The following is a 17,878-nucleotide window of genomic DNA, read 5'->3' as shown; positions in this document are numbered from 1 at the left end:
TGTCTATTGTGAGGTAACAAAATACCCCCAAAATTAGCAACTACAAACAATGAACACTTGCTCACTGTTTCTGTGGATCAGGCATCTCTTGATGTGGTTTGGCTGGATGCTTCTCCAGGTCTCCCACAGGCTGCAGTCTTGGCATCAGTTGGGCCCACATTCATTTCTCTCCTGGGGAAGGTGTGCTTCCAGGCTCTGTCATTGACTGGTTGGTAGGATTCAGTTCCTTGCAGGTTGTTGGACTGAGGTCCCAGTTTTTCTCCCAGTTCCTTGTCCTGTGGATATACGGTAGCTTCTCCGATGGAAGTTGGCTTTCCTCAGAGTGAGTAACACAGCAACAGGGAGTGAACAAGATGGATCAGACCTGTCTCAGCAGCAACACCACATTACAATTACAATGTTCTATGCATTAGGAGCAAGACACTGGGTCAGCCCACGTTCAAGGAGGGGAATTACATAAAGGCGGGAATGCTGGGGAGCAGGGAGCATCGGGGGCCATTTGGGGGCTGTCGACCACACCCATCTGAAGATCTGCTGTCTCTGTGCATTCCTGGAAAGAAGCCCTCTCCACAGACCCCTTAGAACTCACAAAAGTGTAATGCTGGGCCTGGTGAAACATAATCCATGTTATGTGGTCCTATGAACCTCATCACAAGGTAGGAAGACACACTGATGTGGAAATTGGCCTTCTTGGAAAGATAAAGCACATCAACCTATTCACTGGAGAAAGATAATTTAGTACATGTTTGTTTATTCATGTCAAAAGGCTATAAGAATTATTTTAACTATCTATAATTGAATCAAATTTGATAATAATTATCTTTAAAATTCAGAGTAGTCAGGATAGTGGTTGCCTTTGAGGGGGAGGGAAGAGATTCCTGGGAGGGGCCACAGTACAGCTTCTGAGATGCTGGGTAGGAGTCTCCTCTAACCTCAGTGGGGTTACACAGATGTGTCCATGTTGTTGTAATTCATCAAGCACAAACCTTTTTTTTTTTTTTTTAAAGATTTTATTTATTTATTTGAAAGCGAGAGAATGAGCGAGAGCACATGAGAGGGGGGAGGGTCAGAGGGAGAAGCAGACTCCCGCTGAGCAGGGAGCCCGATGCGGGACTCGATCCAGGGACTCCAGGATCATGACCTGAGCCAAAGGCAGTCGCTTAACCAACTGAGCCACCCAGGCGCCCCGATCTTTAGGAATTTCTGATAATTTGACATCCATTGACTTTTGGCTAAGCCTGTCTTTTTAAAAAAATGAATAATTAAGGGCACCTGGGTGGCTCAGTTGGCTAAGCGTCTGCCTTCAGCTCAGGTCATGGTCCCGGCATCCTGGGATAGAGCCCTAATCAGACTCCTTGCTCAGCGGAGAGCCTGCTTCTCCCTCTCCTGCTCCCCCTGCTTGTGCGTGCTCTATCACCCTCTCTCTCTCTGTCAAATAAATAGATAAAATCTTTAAAAAATAATAAAATGAGTAATTAATGGATCCAACTGAAACTTGCTCTCAGGGTTATTCTGGTCTGTGTTAAAAGAGGAACGAACCCTCCTTTCCCCAACTTCTGTGGTAGAACACGTTTTTGAGTCAAGTCATGTACTATTTGGAGTGAAAAAGGAGAGTAGAGCATTGTCTCTCTCATGCTATTTTCTGGAGGCCCTGCCAAACCTTGCCTAACAGAAGGCAAGGGGGATGTTGTAAATGTAGTTCAAAGCATCCAGTGAGCCTCCTGTACCACAAGGGAGAGGCAGGGTCCATGCGCCATGCTGCTGGCTGGGATGCTGCTCTGCTTAGCACTACAGACCCTTCTGTTGTTTCATTAATTTCCTTCCTCTCTAGTCTTCTCTATAGTTATTTCTTTTATCCATAAAACACAGGCTTGAGCTAAATGGTAAGAAATTTGAATTGTTTAGTTTAGAATATGTTTAACCATATGAAAAGTGTTAGCCCAAAGTTGAAGAGAACTTTTCCTAAAATCTTTGATCAGATTTAGAGGGGTAGTTAATTCATTTTGCCTTAAGAAAATCGGTTCTTTAAATTTTGTTTATCTGCAAAGATCTTATTTAATACTTTCTTTATTTTATTTTTTTTTAAGATTTTTTTTATTTATTTGACACAGAGAGATACAGTGAGAGAGGGAACATAAGCAGGGGGAGCGGGAGAGGGAGAAGCAGGCTTCCCGCCAAGCAAGGGAGCCCGATGCGGGGCTTGATCCTAGGACCCTGAGATCATGACCTGAGCTGAAGGCAGATGCTTAACGACTGAGCCACCCAGGCACCCCCTTATTTAATACTTTCAATAAAATATTAGGATGTCTCTCTGAAGCAGGTGTCAAAAATTTTTTTGTGTGGAATAAATTATAGTTTTTAATAATTTAAAAAATATTTATTTGAGAGAGAGCAGAAAGCACAAGGGGGGTGGGGGGAGAGAGGCAGAGGGGGAGGGAGAAGCAGGCTCCCTGCTGAGCAGGGAGCCCGATGGGGGGGGCTCAGTCCCAGGACCCTGAGATCATGCAGGCAGACCCTTAACCGACTAAGCCACCCAGGCGCCCCTTAATAATTTTTATTAAGTTTTTAATTTTCATTCCAGTATAATTAACATACAGTGTTATATTAGTTTCAGGTGTATAATATAGTGATTCAACACTTCCATACATTACTCAGTGCTCATCATGATACGTGTGCTCTTTATCCCCTCACCTGTTTCATCCCAGATGTCAAAATTTCTTAAGAACAAAGTAAAACTCCTTAAACAACTTCATATGAATAGCACTATGGTGATATCAAAGGATGAAAGCTTATTTTGGGGGGAAAAGATTGTTATTTGAAGTGCAGATGTTGAGAACTCAAAGAGAAGAAAGAAAATTCTCTTGGCCTTGCTTGATTTTCTACAAGCAATCTTTTCTAGTTACCCACTTACTTAACCTGCCTTCCTTCTGCTTCTGGTTCTTGATCAACCTGCTTGTTATCACTCTTTGGCTACTTTCACACTGCACATTTTTTCTTTCCTTCCTGGAATCCAAATACATATTTTAACCTCCATCTATCACCATATTCTTGTTCTCTTGATTCAAAATTGTAAATCTTACCACTACATACTATGTGTATGTAGTAAAAAAAAAAAAAGTAAAATAAGTAGAAAAAAAGAAAGAAAAGAAAAAAGAAAATGTAATAAAATGCCTCAAGTAAAACATAAGTTAAAGCTAATTGTAAAGAACAAATAGTACATTTCTTTGTGCCAATGTTTGTGATCATCTAAGACCAGATCCCTCATTTGGGTAGAATAAATGCTACCAATTCTAGAATCCCTAAAACTATATACAAATGTATAGATATAAATATCTATCTGTATATTTATGTATAAACAAATGTGACATATTTAATAAATAATATGTATATAAAACACACATACATATAAACCTTTTTCTGGTTTGTGGAAAGGATTTCTTCAGGCTTTAAATAGGATTCATGATATAAAAGAGATTTAAAAACAATCATAATTGTTCATTCACATTTTATTTCATATATTCATTTTTAAAAAAGATTTTATTTATTTATTTGACACGGAGAGAGAGAGCACAAGCAGGGGAAGTAGCAGGCAGAGGGAGAGGGAGAAGCAGGCTTCTCGCTGAGCAGGGAATGCAATGCGGGGCTCCATCCCAGGACCTTGAGATCATGACCTGAGCTGAAGGCAGTTGCTTAATGACTGAGCCACCCAGGCGCCCCATCATATATTCACTTTTTTCCAACAAATATTTAGTGAATGTCTAGCATATCACGTGGGGATAATAGCAGTGGGCGTATCAGACAAAAATGCCTGCCGTTAAGAAGCTTACATTTAGGTACAAGAAGAAATTAACTAACTAACTAACTAACTAACTAACTAACTAACTAACCAACTAACTAAATTTTATAGTATGCTAAGTGATGATAGATTTGATAGGGAATAGAAGGAGGATGAGGAATGCTGATGGATTGATTTTTAACTAGGAGAGGCATGAAAAGGCTCTTTGAAAGGTAGAATTTGAGTAAAATCTGAGAAAGGAAGGGAGGTGAGTCTTGAGGTGTTCCAAGGCAGAATGTTACAGGCAGAAAGAACAAAATTGCAAGTGCCTTGGGGTGGGAATATGCCTAGTAGGCTTAAGGAAGAGCAAGGAGGTCGTGTGGCTGGAGTGTTGCAGGAGAATGGGGCACGGGGAGAATAGCAGTGGGTCAGAGGGCAATGAGAGATTATAACATAAGGTGCCTTATTGCCATTGCTAATACTTTAGCTTCTACCCAGTGAGATAGGAAGCCTTTGGAAGGTTCTGAACAGAAGTGTGCCATAGTTTGACGTATTTTGAAGGTAGAACTTGGGATTTGCTGGTGCATTGGCAGTGAGAGCAGGAGTCAAGTATGACACTCCAGTGTTTGGCCTGAGCTGCTGGAAAGGTGGAGTTGCCATTAGGTGCTTTGCAAAAGGCCATGATAGGAAAAGGTTTCAGTGTGTATTAGAATTTGTAGTGGGTGAGGCATGCAGAGAATAATAGGAACTTAGTTCTGAAGATTTTTTTTATCTGAGAGGGAGAAAGAGACAGGGCCTGTGCCCGTGTGGGGGCGTGGGGCAGATGGGGAGGGAGAGTGAGAGAGAATCTGGAGCAGACAAACCCTGCACTGAGAAGGGAACCCCATGCAGAGCTCGATCCCATGACCTGAGATCATGACCTGAGCCAAAATCAAAAGTCGATAGCTTAACTGACTGAGCCATCCAGGTGCCCCCAATAGGAGCTTAGTTTTGGGCATGTTATATTGAGATGCCTAGTATGTGTCCAGGTGGAGCTGCTAAAGAGGAAGTTTAGACAAGCAAGTATGAAGTTCAGGGGAGAGATAAGGCTTGCAATATAAATTTGTGACCTGTAGTATATAGGGAGATTGGGAGACATGAGATTACATGAAATTAGCAAGAACATGGATATACATAGAAGAGAGAAGAGGCTAAAGGCTGGGTTCTGGAGATCTCCAATGTTAAGCGATTGGGCCAGAATGAGGAATCAACAATGGAGATTAAGAGTAAGTGGCCATTCTAGGATGAGAAAAATCAAGAAAATGTGCCACAGAAATGACATGATGAAAGTGTTCAAGAAGGAGTAGTCAACAGTTTTAGATGCTGTTGATAAATAAGGTGAAGACAAATAGTTATTGGATTCAGCAACATGGAGGTCATCGATGGCCTTAACAAGAGCAGTTTTGGTTGAATCTTGGTGGGAGTGGGTCTGTGAGAGAATGGGCATGGTGGGGGGTGGGGAGGAACATTGGAGACAAGGAGAAAAGTGGAGCATTCCCTGGAGCAGAGATTTGGGGTTTAGAGAGGGCTTTGAAGATGGGAGAGGTGACAGCACATATAATGATCAAATGGAGGTGGGACATTAATGAGTCACAGAAAAGAGGGAAGTATTGTGGGAGTGAATTTCTTGAGTATGAGAGAGTGGGTGATAATGCACAAATGGAGAGATTGTCCTTTGCTGGGAGCACAGAGATTTCATCCAAAAAAACAGGAAGGAAGACTGGGATATATCTGTGTTGATGTAGGTAGTGGGCAATAAGAACTTGGGAGAAGTGTTCTCTGATTGTTTCCATTTCCTCAAAAAAAAAAAAAATTAGAGCGCAAACTCATCAGCTCTAAGGGAGGATGGGCACGGAGGTTTGAGTAGAGATGAAAAATTTTGAAATAGTAATTTGGGAGATTGGGAGAGAAGAGAGGTGGGAAAATATGACTACTGGGTGGTAGCAAAGCCACTTAATGGCAGTGGTCATGAATTTGAACTGCAACCAGTGAGCCTGGTTGTGAATTTTTAGCTACACACATGCTGGCCTGGGGACAGACTGAAAGATTGGTTTAGTAATAAACGTGTATTGAATGTCTCCCTGGCACGCGGCCTTGTGTTAGGTGTAAGGAATACAGGGATGAATAAAATGTTTTCTGTCACCTTCCTTAAGAAGCTTTAGAATTGTGGGCATGACAGATCCATTAACATTGAAGTATAACATGGTAAGTTCTAAGCATTGGAAAGCATGAGAGCATAAAAAAAGGCTTCTCAGTGCAGTTGAGGGGTTCAGAGATTTTCTGGAGAACATGATGCCTGAAATGAGTATAGATTTATGAGGTATAGTAAAATCCGGTAAAGAAAGATTGGCAAGTGTTCCATGTGAAAGTAACACTGGGAGGTAGATTTCACCAGAAAAAGATACGGAAGGTCTTCCATGTGGCACAGTATCACAGTGTGTGAACTGATGTTATGTAGGGGGAAATGCACACCACCACTGTTTGAGCAGGAAGTGAGAAGGAAGTGGAGGTCAGCAGGTGGAGCTCAAATCCATACAACCTCGGACATGAAGGGGAGCCATTATGAGGACTCGGGCTTTTAGGTGATGCCCTGCACTGCCTTGCGGATGGCGGATTTAAAGTGAGGATTGGAGGCAGGGACACATCAAGTGTGATGAACTGCACTTCATACCCCAAGTTAGGATTGCGGTCAGAGGGATGGAAGAAACAATAGATTTGAGAGAAAATTGTCAGGACTGAATGACCTTTCTTGAATGTGGAGGCTGTTAACACCTCATTTTTAGCCCATTCCTTGACTACAGAACATTCCCCTAACCTGAGCCAGACATTTCAGAAATGTGTGTTATTGGTTATGGAGGACGCAGGGTAAAATAATATGAATAGATCTGTTTGCTCATTTAGCATCATTGGAACACATACTGTTTTGATGGAAGGTTAGTAGTCTTTGAATAAAAAGATAGCCTATATATTTATTCGGTATATGTTAATTAAATACATGTGTGTGAGTTATTAAAACAGGACAATTTAATAAAATAAAAATATATTTTGTATTATCTGATGTCTTAGGGAGAGTACTATGTTTCAATTTTACTTAGTGAAGTTTGGGTGGTCAATGAAATGATGATACAATTATAAGTTTTAGAAGTAATAAGGCTCACCCTGAGATAGAAATATTACTGAGGTGTGGAATAAGGATTGATCAGGGAAGAGCCACATGGAAGAACCTGGCTATATGTCTAGTTCTCCACCAGCCTTTGTGTAGGATACTTACCTTCTATTTGGCAAATATATGCAAATGGGTGTCCTGCCATATCTCTTAGGCTTGGTTAGGGATTAGAATATTAGTGTGTAAAAACACTTTGCTAATTTTATGATGAATGTATATGTGCATTCGTAAAAGCGCCGAAGAGGGTTTATTGAAATTAAGGTACTCACTATATCTCACCTCCTTCCCCCACCTTTTCTTTTTTCCTACTGGGGCAGTGTAAAGAACACGACCTGGCCATGATTAACCAGTTGCTGGATGATCCGAAGCTGACAGCCAGGAAATACAGGGAGTGGAAGGTGATGAACACCCTGCTGATCCAGGATATCTATCAGCAGCAGCGGGCCCCCACGTCTGCCCATGAAGGCACTCCCGAGGGAGTCGAGAAACCACCTTCCTCTGCCTGTGTTGAAAATTCTATTTGAGAACAAGCCAGCATTCTCTCCCCGATCTCTTACCCCAAGTGACTCTTCAAGAGGTTGCAAGAGCTTTCCTTCAAAGGAAAACTGAAACCAGTTCCTTAAGCATTGCCTCTCTCTCCAAAGATGCAGCTGAGGTGAGGACCCACTCTGATGGCAGCAGGACTCCTCATTCTGGCTGAAGTGCTTTCATTGAGACTCGAGGAATTGAGTTCAGTTGAACAAACACCGTGTTCCTACTCGGAGCTCTCGGTTATGCTAGGCTTTAAGTGGGATGTGAGAAGTGTATGTTCTTTGCTCTCAGAGAACCACGGTGTTCTACGGACAAAGATCACATTTTACCAGGGATAATTATTCATAGAAATGTTCGTTTTCCAAAAGAAGAATGTACATATTCCCCTGGGTTGGGTAGTTGAATTCTTCAAATCATTTCTTGGAGTGGAGGAACATGTTTTACAACAGAAACTGGAATGGGACAAATGTGGTTTTGTGGAACCCAAATCTCTTGCCTTTGGTCTGGAATGGTGGTGCCTTTTCCATGAGCTGAGAAATACTTCATGGTGATTGGTGTGTGGGAGAGCCCAAGGGGGAGGCATGTTCTATTGAACACCCTCTCAAAGGACAGCTTGATGTTTCCACACTTGACCCCGGGGCAGGGCGGGGGGAGGGTGAGGGATCTGATTAAAGTTTCCTTTCCACAGAACAGCTAAAGAAATCTATCTTATTACTCGTAGAGACCTCTACTCCCTCCTCGCTTTTCTAAACCACTGCAGGAGATAGAAATAAGTCCAGCAAGGAATGTTTGCTGCTTTGTCCCTGGGAGTGGTGCCTATATCCAGTGTCAACTTACATCCTGTCTCCCCGGGATCAAGATTGACAAGATAATTCTGGTGTCTGAATGGGTTTGATATCTTTACTCCAAAAAAACCCAACAAAAACAACAAAAGAGTTAAAATATGATTGTTTTATTTTTGTATGTTTGTGTCACTTTGTGTCCTATGTGAAGAGCTATCTATAATATGTTTGTTATTTAAGTATATTTATAGAAGGTCAAATTACTAGTGTTTTAAAAGATGGTAAAGTAATTACATGTTTTGCTCAATATATATTCTCCAAGTATATACTTTTTTGCTTGAGAAAATAGGAGTACTGTTGATTCACTGGAGTTATTATGTTGCACTATAATGTATGAGGAATGCTCAGGATATCTTGTGGGATAAATGTGGAGGCATGCACTATTAATTGTTCACTTTCTGGCTTCTCTTTTTCTTTCTCCCTCTCTCTTTCTCTGCCTCTTTCTCAACCCAGAGTGCTCAGAATTCTGTCACTCTCTTAACCAGAAAAGGACTTTCACCTTAGGTTATTTCTTCTAGTAAATAAACTTTTTAAGCTTCCTGCCATTTATGCCCACAAACCCTAAACCAAATGAAACACAACTAATATAGTCTTTTGTCTAAGGTCTAATAGAAATTTTGGGGTCTGCTGTTAAAGAGAACTCATTTTATTAGAGACATAATATGAAAATCTTCCCTTACTAATCACCATGAATATTTTTCATCCTACGAATAACCACAACCCACCAAAAACCCATTTTGCCCTTACCCCTAGCTAATTGTCAGCCCAATATGGTGTGTTTCAGAGCGTTAACATATGGCTTGACATTCAAATGGAAATAACCCTCCGAATTTTATTTGCAGACCAAATGGAAAGAGCCCTTGAAGGTTTCCCCACGCTTTACTCAGAAGTGTTAATACTTTGTAAACAAAAACAACCTCAGTGTTAAGAAAGAAAAACAACAGGAAACAAGTCAGAGTACTAGAAGCTTATGTAAAATAAGAAGGCATGCCTAGCCAATCTTTAGGAGCACCTGCTCCTAGTGCTGGGGGAAGGATCCAGGCTACATAGGAGCTTGGGGTGGGGGGGCGGCGGTCCTGGCTTGCGGTGAATTTACTGTTGGCTCGGGCGGCGCTGGAGAGAAGTAACCATGTAGGACCTCAGATGAGACCCTGAAATTCCTGTTTGGAGAGGCTAGTGCTTTCATCTCTTTTCTTTGGGAGTTATTGATTACTTCTACAATTAGTAGCTGTTAGAAGGTTCATTGTTTAGGAGTCACGATGTGAAGAAAATGTTGAGGGAAGGAGAATTGCTAGTGGAGGAGATAATCGTTGGGCACAGTTCTCTTCCACCTTCTTTCCCTTGGCTGGAGATACCAACCTAGAAACTTCAAAACAGTCTTTAAATTGAAGTGCTCAGAAGCTTTTGGCCAGGCTTGGGAACACGTGTCAGTGCTTTGCTTGGGCTTCTCATTAAGGCACACATAACTGACCACTGAGTGTAAATTCCTTTAGGAGAGCTCAAACTTAAAGGCAAAATGGGTCCATGAGATTATTGAATCGAGCCTTTCAGTTACTTTTCAAAGTTGTCAGTCTAGAAGCTCTGCCTCTGTGAAAACACTTACTCCCCAGATGAAAGTCAGACCTAACTGCCCAGTCTTGCACCCCCTCTTCTAGACCAAGCTTGCCTGCTTGTCAGGGTTTTCCCTTCTGTAAATGCTTTCCCTCTGCATTACCTTGTGTTAGCAAGTAGGGGGCTGCCTCTGTGAGGTCCCAGCTTCAGCTGTGGCCACTGAGAGGAAGTGGGGGTGGGGGGCAGTAGGAAATGATAGGCAGAGTGGGTGACACTTTCCATTCTACTCAATTTAGGAATAACCCTGCCATTTTTCTGGTGCAAAGGATATTGGGAAAACTGGATTACTTCCAGTTTATTCCTGGGAATGGGGGCATCTCTGAAATGGATTTCGGGTAGTTTCATGGGGTCTAAGGGGTGATTCTTTTACCCACTCCTGTAGACATAGGGTCTGAGGGCTGTGGAATGACCCAGAACCACGGCTGCTCAGGAAGCGGAGGATCTGAGCATAATCAAGTCCAACCCTCTGGCACTGGCTGTGGATTAGGATCCGGCTGGGACTCGTCTTTGGGGTTGCAGGGAGGACCCCTTCTCTCTGGTTAGCGTGTAGACCCAGACTAGTGCCTGATAGGATACTTCTGTGGCTGGCACATTGCGGCACACGCCGAAATGAATGGTCCCACACTTGACAGGCATATACTGCTTTTAATAATTCTTAGTTCTGGCACAATCTTAGCATAGCATCAAAGACCCGGGAAGAATCATAACGTATACCATGGCAAAGACTCCAGGAAGCCTAAGAGAGATTGTGTTTGCAGTCAGATTTCAATGTGAAACCCAAGCCTTGTATTTATGTAGCACTTTGTAGTTTGCAGATCTGTGTGTTCAGGCTCCCCCGTTCCCTCCCCAGTGGTTTTTGCAGGGATGATGGTGGATTCTCCTTCCTCCTTTTTCACTGGGGAGGAAATAAGCTCCTCTTGCCCCTCTCTCTCTCCCCTTTACCTTGTGCAGTCACTGTTGGCCCCCAGCCCTGTGAGGTGCGGGGTGTGTGCATTCACTGGACCGGGCACACCTGTGGGGTTTTTTGTGAAGTCAGCCACTGGAAACCTGAGGGGGCCTCTTCTTCTCCTCAGGGCTGAAGAGTGACTGTCCCTCCTGCGGCCATTGGTTCCTGGGTTGACTGGATTGCGGTGTGACCTAGTCACTCTGCTTTCTTTCCTTCCTTCTTGAAATTTCACTGCTTGTTTTAGGTGCTGTGAAATCCTAGGAGGAAAGAGGCAGTTAAAGAAATGGAATTCATTTATTTTCTTTTAAAGGCATGTCAGGAGATGTCAGAGAGCCTAGGGACTAGGAGTTAGGCCCTCCCTCTTCCTCTCCCAATTTCTTCTCCTTGTAATTATGTAGCTTCCTCAGATAGACTTAAAATGATGAACAATATCATAGAATTGAAACAGATAAAAAGAAAATACACATTAAGTCTTTTGAGGAGAGGTACTAGACAAATTCCAGCCATATGTAAACTCATGGATACAGACCTCTTTTAAGATACTCTCCTTGAAAGATAATATTTTGATATATAGCCGCACGGAAGATTTAAGTGAGGAATTTAGGTACAGAGGATGCCTATCCCAAACAAGCCAATATAATAAAAATAACCAATAACTTTTGGTTAGTTTTAGAAGACCTCTCTTTTTCAGTCTAATAAAATATATTTGAGATTTCCCAGTTTATTTCCTTCTAATTTTTTTGTGTGCTTACCTCACAAGAGAAATCGAGTCCTAGAAATGTCACGTGACTGCCCTGCTAGGGTTTTGTAATGTGTAATTAAAAAGGAAAGCCCCTGAAACTAGATTTTAACAACCCATATGAAATGAGTGAAGGCAGAGGAATAATTTTAACCTTCACAGAAAGCCGCCTCTCTCTGTAAACAAGATGCCGAACAGCTCCATGTTTTTTCTACATTGTGAGACAGGAAGCGATTTCCTTGCTTCCTCTGCACGTTTTTCCTCTTCCCCATACTACCACAGACCACAGAAAACATGAAAAATAGTTCTACATTTCAAATGTTCTTCCATATCTCTTCCCGTGAGACTTAATGGCTCTATATTGATATTTCTTTATGTTGAGTCCAAAGGGGAAGCATGCTCCGTGGAGACATTTAGCATCCCATAATAAACACCAGGAGTTGTAATCACCATAGACTTTCATGTCCTTGCATGATGGGGATGTGACTTTTAGCACTGCATGGTGTTTGGGGCAAGATGACAATGTGGAAATTATCTCTTCAATCTCATTGTGCTTTCACTCTCTGTCACCTATCCTCTTTGAACTGGAAAAAGAGGCATGGCTCATTTCTTCTGCTTTATGTTTTTTAGATTGACTTGTAAGATACAAATAAAAACAAGAGAAAATATATCTAGTAAAATGACATGAAAAAAATGGAAATATACTACTGGTATTTGTTTTCTGCCCTGCTGTGTTCCTTCTTCCAAGAACAGACTCGCTGGGAAGGGTTTGATGGCTGGGCTTTTGTCTTCTACAAAGGTTGTGGTGCCCTCTGGTGGCCATCGTAAGAATAACTGACTCGATGATTTTATTTTTAAATGCAGCCTTTAATTATGTTGGGAAATCTATCTCAATAATAACTGATGTGCTCTTCTCCAGTGGTCCTCAGCTTACAGGCTTGTTAGGAAAAAGATATACTTTTCAAAATTGTTGGTCCACAAAACTTGACTTGCACATTGCATACCCCTTATCATTACGAGACACCCACCTTTTGTTTAGAGAATTTAAAAATTTTGCAGATCATAAAAATTAAGACCTGTGGCACATATGTTCCTTAAAATGCATAAGCTGTTTCTGTGTGAAAAATAAACAGAGAAAATATTGAAATAGCATAATAAATTGCTTTATTTTGGACCACTGATGGGAAGAAGTTAGACTGCATTTTTTTTTTTTTTTTTTTTTTTAAGAGAGAGACACAGGGAGAGAGGGAACACAAACGGGGAGTGGGAGAGGGAGAAGCAGGCTTCCCACTGAGCTGGGAGCCCGATGTGGGGCTCGACCCCAGGACCCTGGGATCATGACCTGAGCCCAAGGTAGACGCCTGACGACTGAGCCACCCAGGAGCCCCAGCCTGCTTTTGAACTTGATTCACAAATCCTTGATTGCTGTCTACACAAACAAATAAGGGTTTTGTTTTTTTTTTCTCACTCTCTCTCAGTTATCGCTTCACATGTTGAGCCCTCCCCTCTTTTTTCCCTCCATCCAGCTCCCACACAGAAGCAGGAAACATTATTCTAGACCAAAGGGATCAGCAAAAGGCATACGTACAGTGTGTTCCTGATTTCTAAATAACCTTGTATTAGTTTTCTACTGCTGCTGTAACAAGTTACTACAAATTTAGCAGCTTCGAAGAATGTGTTTTCTTATAGTTCTGGAGGTCGGAAGTCTGACAATGTCTTTCTTGGGCTAAAATCAAGGTGTTGGCAGGATTATGTTCCTTCTGGAGGCTCCAGGGGAGAATACATTTCCTTCCCTCTCCAGGTCACCCATATTCTTTGCTTCTTGGCTCCCTTCCTCGGTCTTCAAAATCGGCAATATTGTATCTCTGTGTACCCTTCTTTCCAGCCACACCTTCTTTCAAGGACTCTGGTCATTACATTGGGCCCATTTGATTAATCCAGGACACTCTCTGTTTTTATGTCAGCTAATTAGCAACCTGACTTCAACCCGCAACTTTAATTCCCCCTTGCCCTTAATGGCCCTTTGTGGCATGTACACAGTTTCCAGTGATTAGGAGATGGATGTTGTTCTGCCTAGTGCAAACCTCCATTTCGAATATCTTTTTTTTTTTTAAAGATTTTATTTATTACGTCGTCCCCCCGAACCATCAATTTCTCCGAGAAATTCTAGGATTTCCAAGTTTTAACCCCAAGCATGAAAGTTCTTTGTCTTACTCTGTGACTTGAATTTGATTTCGTCAAAATATGTTCATCATAAGAAAGGTAATTCCATCTTTCTGAGAAAACGAAGTCTTAGCACATGTACACAGGTGTAACAAGTATATTATTTTAATAATCAGATCAGGTTTTAATAATCCTGCATTTAAAGACAAAGCCTTACAAAGTCACTTTCAAGGATCAAGTATCATAAAGCAAAGGATGATTTAGGATTCATATTCTTAGGTTTGTGAGCTGCCCTGTGCCGTGTCAGACTGACCGAGGGTGTGGCCAGGTCACAGGATAAAGAAACTCTTGTGAGTGTGGGTTGATGTTCCAATGTACTGATAAGCATAGAATTTTCAGACGTGCTGGCCTTTGTAAATCTGAACATTATCTTTTCTCTTAAACAAACAAACAAACTTGTATTTGTAGGTAATTCCATGATGCTGGTTAGTGTTTCTAGCCACATTTTTTAGGAAGTCATAAACACTCTACCAACACTGAAGTCTATACACAGTGTGTCTTGGCAGTTCTGTCCAGAGCAGGATATGTAGGGAAGGGACAAAATTCCCAGGCAAACAGGGTGCCTGGATGGTTAGCTAGTTATTATCCTAGTGCCCAAAGCTATTGTTATGGACGCCGTGGATGCCTTCCCAGAACCCTTCACCTGGCCAGAGCTTTCATTCCCCAGTTACTGTGAGGTTTTGTAGCTAACAGCATCCTTCATTTCCAGAAAACTGTCCTCAGCTAAATGAGAGAAGCCAGGAGGTTCTGTTCCCCATCCCCAACCAGGGTGCCCATGACCAGTGACTAGTTGAGGTCAGATGGCAACACTTTGCAGTTATCAGCAAGGTAGTCAGAATTACTGTAATGGGAAGCAAGTTCAGAGTGATAGCCTGGGACTGGTGCTGACAGTAAGCATCTTTGAAGATTATTAACAGAAAATAGTTTTCCTAGAGACAAGATATATGGGATGTCAACAATAGACATTACATATATTTTCAAGGGAAATTGGATACAGGGTATAACTTGTTGCTGATTCCCAGGAACCACCCCCAAATATTATGGCACTATGTTAGAGTAGGGTAGGGACATATACAAGTCAAGGTATAAATGGCCCATACCCATTGGTTTCTGAATGTATAATTGGAATGGCAATACTTAGTGGCTGGAAGAACTCTCATGTTGGTTCTTTGACCAGTAATAGCTATTGTACTAAGAGAGGCCAAATAAAAGTCCAAGAAGCTACCTCCTTTAGGAAAAATAGTAAATAAAAATCAATATCGCATCCAAGGGGAATGACAGAGATTAGTGCCACCCTAAAAGACTTTAAGAATATAAGAGTAGTGGTCCCAACTCATACCAATTTTCCAGTTTGACTCCTGACAAACCAAGATGATCATGACAAATTACAGTGGAGTCTTGCAAACTTAACCAAAATATAACCACAATTGTAGCTGCTATGTTGGACATGGTGTCTTTACTAGAGCAGATTACAACCTCAAGTACATGGGCTTTGGCTAGGTAAGTGCTTTCTTTTCAATATTCATCATGAAGGAGGATCAGAGGCATTTCACATTTATATGTGATGGATGACCATACACATTTATGGTCTTGCCCCAAGTCTATATTAATTCTGCTGCTATGTGTCACAAAATAGAAGTTGAGGCATTTTCCTCCTTTATCTGACAATGAACCATTTAAACAAGACATCACATCAGTCCACTATATTGATAATATCATGTAATAAACAATGAGAACTTGATGAACAAGAAGTGGCAAGTGCACTGGAGGCTGTGATTAGACACAAGAACACCAGAGAGTGAGAGATAAACCTACAAAGATTCAAGGGCCTGCCAAATATGTGAAAGATTTAGGGGTCCAATGGCCTGGGAAGAGCTAGGACAGCTTATTCAAAGTAGAGGACTAGTTACTGTATCTTGTACTTCTACCAGTAAGAAAGAAGCATTGTGCCTGGTGGGCCTGTTGCAGTTTTTAAGGACTCAGCAGATCCCATGGTAATAGAGATATATACAGTACAGAAAGAAATAAAGTGGAATCTGACAATCTCCAATCTGAGAGTCATTGGACCAAGCCCATGCCATTTACAACAGAGAAAGAGTCACTATTTAAAAAATAGCTCCTGGACATAGCTCTGGTAGATACTGACTATGGTAGAGTCTAACCATGGAGTATCAGCTAACTCTGCAGCCAGAAGTAAACATTAAGAGATGGGTACTAATAGACACCACTAATAGTGGTGCAGAAGTAATTCATTGTGAAATGGAAGTGGCACATCCAAGACTGGGCTTAAGCAGCTCCAGAGAGCGTTGAAAATACCATGAACAAGTGACACCTAAGCCACTTCCCACTATTGCATCATTACCTCTCATTCAGTTCACACATTTGACCTCATGGGGGAGTTCTCTGTCAGATAGAGGAGGAAAATGCCTGCACTTAGGTCACTACTGGGTTGGGTTGATCTGTGAATTCAAACCAGAAATGACTGTTACTGCTCCATAGCTTCACCTATGGGCGACTCTACAAGCCACTGGTGAGTGGAAAACCTCTCAGGAGTCTGAGCTTCCAGCAATGCACCCCATGTCATCCACTTTGTGTGGAGAGAGCTGTGGCCCAAGGAACATCAAGGACAAAGACATCTAGGGGAGAGACTTGAGAATCTACCCATAAGAGTGGGCATAATATGTGAAGATCTGATCTTTGCATGAAATGTTAATACTCATCAAAAAGCATCCATTTCAGAAGAAGCACTAAGCAACCAAGTGGACAGCATGAGTCAGCCAACTGATGTCTACTAGCCTCTGTCATTGACCACTCTAGGGCTTGTGCAATGAGCTCACAAACAGAGAAACCATGGTGACAGAGATGGAGGCTACCCATGGGCCCCAGACCATGCATTTTGTCATCAAGCTGAAAGCTACTTCTGCTGAACATCTAGCCCACTAGTAACAAAAACCAATGCTGAGTCCCAAGAAGGTACCATGATTTGAGGAAACCAAGCAGATACTTGTTGGCAAGTTGATTAAATTTGACCTCCTCCACCTGGAAAAAGGCAGTGTTTCACTCTAACTAGGATTGACGAGTATCCACAAAGGGATTTGCCTTTCTATAGTTCCTCAGCCAACACTACCATTCAAGGGCTCGTGGAATGTCTAATCTATGTGTGGGGTCCCACATAACATCACTGTTGTGGACTGAATGTTGGTGCCCCTTCACGATATGTTGAAATCTAATCCCCAACGTGGTGATACAAGGAGGTGGCATCTTTGGGAGGTAATTAAGTCATGAAGATGGATAGCACTCATGAGTGAGATTAGTGCTCTTCTAAGAAGAGTCCAGAGGGATAGCTCACTCTCTTTTCACTCTGTGATGATGAAACAAGAAGTTAGGAGTCTGTAGCCAGGAAGAGGGCTCTCACCTGAACCCATGCTCAATCCCTGAGCTCTAACTTTCAGCATCCAGAGCTGTGGGAAATTTCTGTTGTTTGTAAGCCTCCCAGTTTATGGCCTTTTGTTAGAAACCAATTTTGGCAGTACATATATTTACAATTTTTATATCCTCTTGATGGATTGACCCTTTATCAATATATACTGATGTTTGTCTCTTTTGACAGTTTTTAACTTAAAATCTATTTTGTCTGATATAAATATAGCCACCCATGCTTTCTTTTGGTTACCATTTGTGTGGAATATCTTTTTTCATCCCTTCACTTCCAACTGTGTAGCTAAAGCTATATCCTTAGAGCCAAAGTGAGTCTCTTGTAGATATCATAATTTGGATCCAATTTTTTCCCACTAGCTACTCTGTCTTTAGACTGGACAATTTAATCCATTTATATTTATAGTAATGATAAGTAAGCAAACTGGGAAATAGTCTCTTCTATTTTCTGAAAGAGATTGTGTAGAATTGTTGTTAATTATTCCTTAAAAGTTTGGTAGAATTCTTTAGTGAAACTATCTGGGCTTGGACATATCTTTTTTGGGGGGATTTTTAAATAACAAATTCTATT

General features: G+C 41.7%; 1 protein-coding gene across 1 annotated transcript in view; it reads left to right on the top strand.

The window, feature by feature from the left end:
- The window catches only part of IPCEF1 (interaction protein for cytohesin exchange factors 1), a 182,038-nt gene extending 169,208 nt beyond the window's left edge, over positions 1-12,830 (top strand). The window contains exon 14 of the mRNA XM_045865784.3: positions 7,298-12,830. Within this exon, the coding sequence (XP_045721740.1) occupies positions 7,298-7,504 (207 nt within the window). The 3' untranslated portion in view covers positions 7,505-12,830. The remainder of the gene's footprint in view (positions 1-7,297) is intronic.
- The last annotated feature ends 5,048 nt before the right edge of the window (positions 12,831-17,878 follow it).

The sequence above is a fragment of the Mirounga angustirostris genome, unplaced genomic scaffold, assembly GCF_029215605.1.
Source record: "Mirounga angustirostris isolate CCGP_5_RB_7025 unplaced genomic scaffold, mMirAng1.0.hap1 SCAF_8, whole genome shotgun sequence".
NCBI classification, from domain to species: domain Eukaryota; kingdom Metazoa; phylum Chordata; class Mammalia; order Carnivora; family Phocidae; genus Mirounga; species Mirounga angustirostris.
The sequence above is the reverse complement of the archived record's forward strand: the minus strand, read 5'-3'. Positions and strand labels throughout refer to the sequence as shown.